A 5,323-nucleotide genomic window follows, 5' to 3' on the forward strand; every position below is an offset into this window, starting at 1 on the left:
CTCATCACATTTGTTCAAATTAAGTTTTAGCCTAAAATATTTTTGTTGATAGCCCAACCTTAACAAATCACAGTCACGTCCCTAAGCAAAAGACATCATCCAAAAAGAAGTTGAACCAGAACAGGAAAAAGCAGGATAAGGAAGAAACACTCAAGTTTGGGGAAGAAATGAGACAGGTTAACAGAAAAGCTGGACTGAGCTGCAGCCCTATTCTAGTCTCCAGAGGGTGGACTGATATATGCTGGCCTGACCTCTGGGTCAACAACTAGTTTAACTCTACCTTGATCTGTAAGACTGGAAGCTTGTCCCTTGGTTCAAAGTGAGACCAAGACTTTGGCTTCATTTGAGTGAGCCTGCAGGGACTGTTAAGAGGTGCTTTAGCATAGATAAAGCAGGAAGAAACCACAATTTTGCACTTCATCCTCTATCCTCCAAAATGATGTTCATCCCCAAAAGGGAACCCTGCCCACCCTGCAGAAAATGAATCTAGAAATACTGCTCAATAACCAACAATACAAAATAAACCAAAGGTAGAACAGACAGGAGGAGCCAAAGAAAGTGAAAGTTTGAACATCTATGCTACAGAAAACTCTGTCCCCATTCATCCACCCCAAAGAAATCTTCTTCCAGACAATATCTCTCCTTGTCATCACCCACTTTGTAAATCAAATGTGATTCTGTGTATAATACAACTGATATTATAAATGTACCAAGCTGCTTTCTGCTTACCTGCCACTACATTTAACTCATTCAGAACTGTTTTCTCCGAATCCCTCAGCTCTGCAACTTTCAATAAAAAAGAAGCAACACTTAAATTGTGTTCTGTGTGTGATTCTTAGGAAGAAAGTGACGAAGGAGACTACTTTACTTTTTAAAACCATTATTTAGAGCTATAGTATAGCAAAGACTCAGACAGAGCTAACTTGCTTGCCTGAAACCATAGGGATTGGAAGTCTCAAACATCAGCATAGGCAACAGGATTAAGGCACACTGCTACTTGGGCACAAACTGCATTATTCTAAAATATTTTATCCCTAATTGTTTTTTTCTTCTGAATTTACAGTATTTATAGCATTCTATTTTCACTTCCGCTTCTATGGATCATAAAGACTTTACATAAATTTCATTGGAAAATTTTCAGTTCAAGATACACACCAAGACTGAACTTAGGGTGGGGGAATGCAAACCGAAAGAAAGAAGCTAAACTTATAAGAATCTGAACACTCTAACTTTTTATTCAGTTTGTTTCAAAATAATAATATTAATCTAATAGTGAAATAGTTTGATAAAACAGCAATCAACATTTAAAGTATTTTATGTTTCAAAGTATGGCTCAAGGAACACCCATTGCTTAAATGCACTTAGACATAACAAGACAATATTTTTTTATTGGCATCATTGACACCTATGAACAGTAGCCTAGTAGATAGATTAAGGTTTAACCTTCCTTTTCTTTGGTGGCTGTTTAGAGACTTTAAAAGAACAGATAACTCATTTCAACAGGAATTTACTACTGATATTTACCTCTACATAATCTTTAGCTAAGACATGGAATGCCAAAAACCAGCTTTTGTTAGCCTGACCTCCTCCACCCCCTAACAACAAAAGTTATCCCCAAACCCATGTTTTTATTTTAGATGTATTGATCTTCTAGTGTAAGACTTGGCCTTTTAAATACCAAATGCAATCAATGGCCAACAACCTGAATCCTTCTGGAGAGTGAGAAGCAGAACACAGAAATTTCTTTGAATTGTTTGGTGACTTTGTCCAAATTTTAAGAGGTCAGTAAATCCTGATGCTTGGAGCTAAATCTACTGGTAAATAATTAATTACATTTCTTAGACACTACAGTCTTTATCTTGGTAAATAGAGAAAACACAGCTTCGCCAAATATAGCATTCCATCTAAGTAATATCTTAAAGGCAATTATTTAAATATTACTACAAAGAGGATTATATTTTGTTTACCTTAGACATTTAACTGAAGATAAATGCAAATGTCCATAGTTTAAAAAGGAAAAAAAATACAAATTAACTGACCTAGTCTTTTATCTGAGTTTATTAATACCATTTAAAATATTACAAATAAATCAATTACATTTCATGCATTTAAAATGCAAGTCTAAAATGTTCCAGAGAAAGGCTTTTCATTTCAATGTGAAATATCCAAATTATTTCAACATTACAATGAGCAATTAGTTTGCAGAATCTGCAAACATTTAAATGTAGTGTCAAGAGTGTTTATTAACAGTTAACAATATTACCTTCAGGAAATACACAAAGGCCAAAATTAGTTGAGATTCACTTGGACAATTTATTTAACACATGGGTTTTGGCAGACCCAGTTATTATGAAATATAGGAGAACTCTCACTTTAACTATGCCTGAACTGCCAGCAAATGCAAATAAGTACATGCTCCATTAAATTAAGTGTCATCCCACATTTATCAAATATTGTCTTAGTTACAGTTTGATACCTATCTAAATTCATACTCGAGCAAAACTAGGCCCGGAAAGTGCGTTTGTGGCTCTGCACCTCCAGAAGTGAGTTCAAAAAACCTGCAGCTCATCAGAACTACAAGAATAACTCTTAATATTTTCTTGTGACAAAAAAAAAAAAAAATCAAGTTTACTTCAATATATTTTCAAATATTTACTGGAAGTAATGTACAAGAAAAATACTATACAAAATCGTCTCCGGGACAACTGCACCTCGCACCCATACACTGGTGGAGTTATAATTGATACCTAATCTAGAACGATTCTCCAGTTGTACAAACCATTAGGTTCAGAAATATCTTACAATTTTTTTTTCTATTTTCCCTTTTGGCATTTAAACTACAGCCTCGTCTGAAATAAACGACAGCTTCTTCACTTCTTTATAAGTTTGAATCACACACACAAAAAAAGTTTAACCCTAAGAATCTTCAACGAATTGCAAAAATTTACAGAAATGGGTACTATACAAATTGACGGCTAGACTAGCAAAAAATAAAAGGAGATTATGCTCGGGAGTGGTGAAAACGAGGTAGAAAAGGACAAACACGGAAATAGTTAATCTGGTCTCACCGGAAAGGGGTATTTTTGCATAAGAAAAAGACACCTACCCTCACCCCCACCCCCACCCCATAAGTTAAGTTAATGCGATCAAAATAACTTTGGGATCAACATTAGCAAAGTTTCGAGAGAAAGACTTGCTCACTGCTAGAGGAAAAGCTATCTAGAAGGGAAACCAAATGGAAGGGTGCTGTTTGTTTTTTTAATTTTCTTTAGTTTTTTTTTTTTTCGTTAAAAAAAAAGTTATAAAGATAAAAGAAGCCTGCTGCATCGATTCACCAAGACTGCCCTTAGCTGAAACTTGCTTCGGTTTCACCCCAGGGAACAAAGAAAAAGAGGCAGAGCTGACGTCGGAGAGCTAAACTAGGAAACTCTGGTCTCGGTGCCGCCAGATGGGCTCCCGACAGCTCTGCGCAGGACAGGCAGCGGCGCGCAGCGGCAGGGCAGGGCGCTCCGCAGCCTAGACGCCCAAGACTGAGGTTCTGGTATCAAGTCGCTAGCGGGGGCGGGGGGAGGCCACGGGTGGGCCTACTGCCTCGCCCTCCCCACGGCGCCGCTCAACCTAGTTGTTACCGCCCGCGCGGAGGCCCCCGGTCTCCCAGGCACTGGATCGGTCCAGCTCTACCTCCAGTGGCCGCTTTCCTCTAAAAGATGTGCCCGTCAAAGCTGGGGATGACGGAGGGAGGACGAGGAGGAGGGGACCAGAATTAAAGGCCCGGCGAGGCGCTAGCTTGGGCTGTACTGGGCTCCGACAGTGTCACCCGGTGGAGAGAGACAGCCAGGGCCCAGGAGAGCAACGCGTGTTACTTACATGTCCACATTCCCTTTACAAAGTTGTCACAGAGGGAGTTAAGAGAGAGAGGGACACGGACAGAAAAAGACAGAGAGTGAGCAGGGTGCAGTGTAGAGAGGGTGGAACTGAGGCCAGGACCCACAGGGCCCAAGCGGGCCAAGGTGGGAGGGGGAAGGCGAGAGGGGCAGGGGCGGGGTACGCGTCACTCCAGGCCGTTGCGGTGCCCAGGCTCGGGGGGCTGCAGCAGCTCCGGGGAGTGGCAGGGCGGGCTGCCCGCGGCGCTGTGCTCGCTGTCGGTGTCGCTGCCCTTCTTGCCGCCGCTGCCTGAGCCCGCCGAGCCGCCGCCACCGCCGCCGCTGTGCGTCTTCACGTGCTTGCTGAGGTGGTCGCTGCGCATGAAGCGCTTGTTGCAGACCGGGCAGGCGAAGCGCTTCTCGCCGGTGTGGGTCCGCAGGTGCCGCTGCAGCTCGTCGGAGCGCGTGAAGCGCTTGCCGCAGAAGAGCCAGTTGCACACGAAGGGCCGCTCGCCCGTGTGCCAGCGCAGGTGCGCCTTGAGGTGCGACGTCTTGCCGTACACCTTGCCGCAGCCCGGGATGTGGCAGCTGTGCAGGCCCTTGCGCCGCAGGCTCGCCCCGGCCGGACCCAGCCGCTCCGCCTCCTGGCAGTTCGGGCAGTCGCAGGTGGCGCGGCCGGAGTAGCGGCGGGCGGAAGAGCGCGGGGAGCCCCCCAGCGGCGCAGACGGCCCCGCGCTCAGCATGGAGCCCCCAGCTCCGGCCAGCGGCGATGGGGCCGAGTCCGGGTAGGAGCCGGGCAGCACCGGCTTGAAGCCGTCCATGAGGTGCTGCCCGGCGGGGCTGAGCAGGTGTGAAGAGGCGCCGCTGCTGAAGGCCGAGTGGCTCAGGCCTGAGTAATCCGAGTTGTAGCCTCCGAGCGGCGAGTGCAGCGAGGTTTGGAGCCCCCCGGCGGCGGGGTGCAGCGAGCCGGGCAGCGCCGCCGCGCCGTTCGGGTTCTGCACGTCGATCCAGCCCGCGCCCACGTCCCACCAGCTGGAGGCGCCGGCCGAGCCCACGTCGCCGGCGGCGCCGAGGCCGGGGTGCGAGGGCTTGAACCACGACTCGTATGGGTGCGCCATGCCCACGCGCGGGTAGATGCCCTGCAGCCCGTCCACAGAGGTGTGCACCTTGGAGATGAACACTGGCTGGTGAGAGCCGTCCTGCGAGTGCGCGGAGGAGCCGCCGCCGCCGCCGCCCCCGCCGCCGCCGCCCCCCGACACGCCAGGGGCCTGGAACACCGAGTAGTCGTTTGCGAAGGGAGAGCTCGAGGCGGCGGCGGCGGCTGCCGCGGCGGCGGCGGCGGCGCTGCTGGAGGTTAGGGAGAAGGCGCTAGAGCCCGGCGAGCCGCCGCAGCTGAACGAGTCGGTCACCAGGGCCGCAGCCGCCGCCGCCGCCGCCGCGGCAGCCGCCGCGGCCGAGGG

The 5,323-nt window shown here is 48.1% G+C and overlaps 1 protein-coding gene across 1 annotated transcript in view; it reads right to left on the minus strand.

Annotated features, from left to right (window-relative positions):
* Positions 1-4,051: 4,051 nt before the first annotated feature.
* SP8 (Sp8 transcription factor) overlaps positions 4,052-5,323 on the minus strand; it is a 4,408-nt gene continuing 3,136 nt past the window's right edge. The window contains exon 3 of the mRNA XM_024132122.1: positions 4,052-5,184. Coding sequence (XP_023987890.1) covers positions 4,052-5,184 — 1,133 coding nt within the window. The remainder of the gene's footprint in view (positions 5,185-5,323) is intronic.

This window comes from Physeter macrocephalus, chromosome 5 (assembly GCF_002837175.3).
Source record: "Physeter macrocephalus isolate SW-GA chromosome 5, ASM283717v5, whole genome shotgun sequence".
In the NCBI taxonomy this organism is placed as follows: Eukaryota; Metazoa; Chordata; class Mammalia; order Artiodactyla; family Physeteridae; genus Physeter; species Physeter macrocephalus.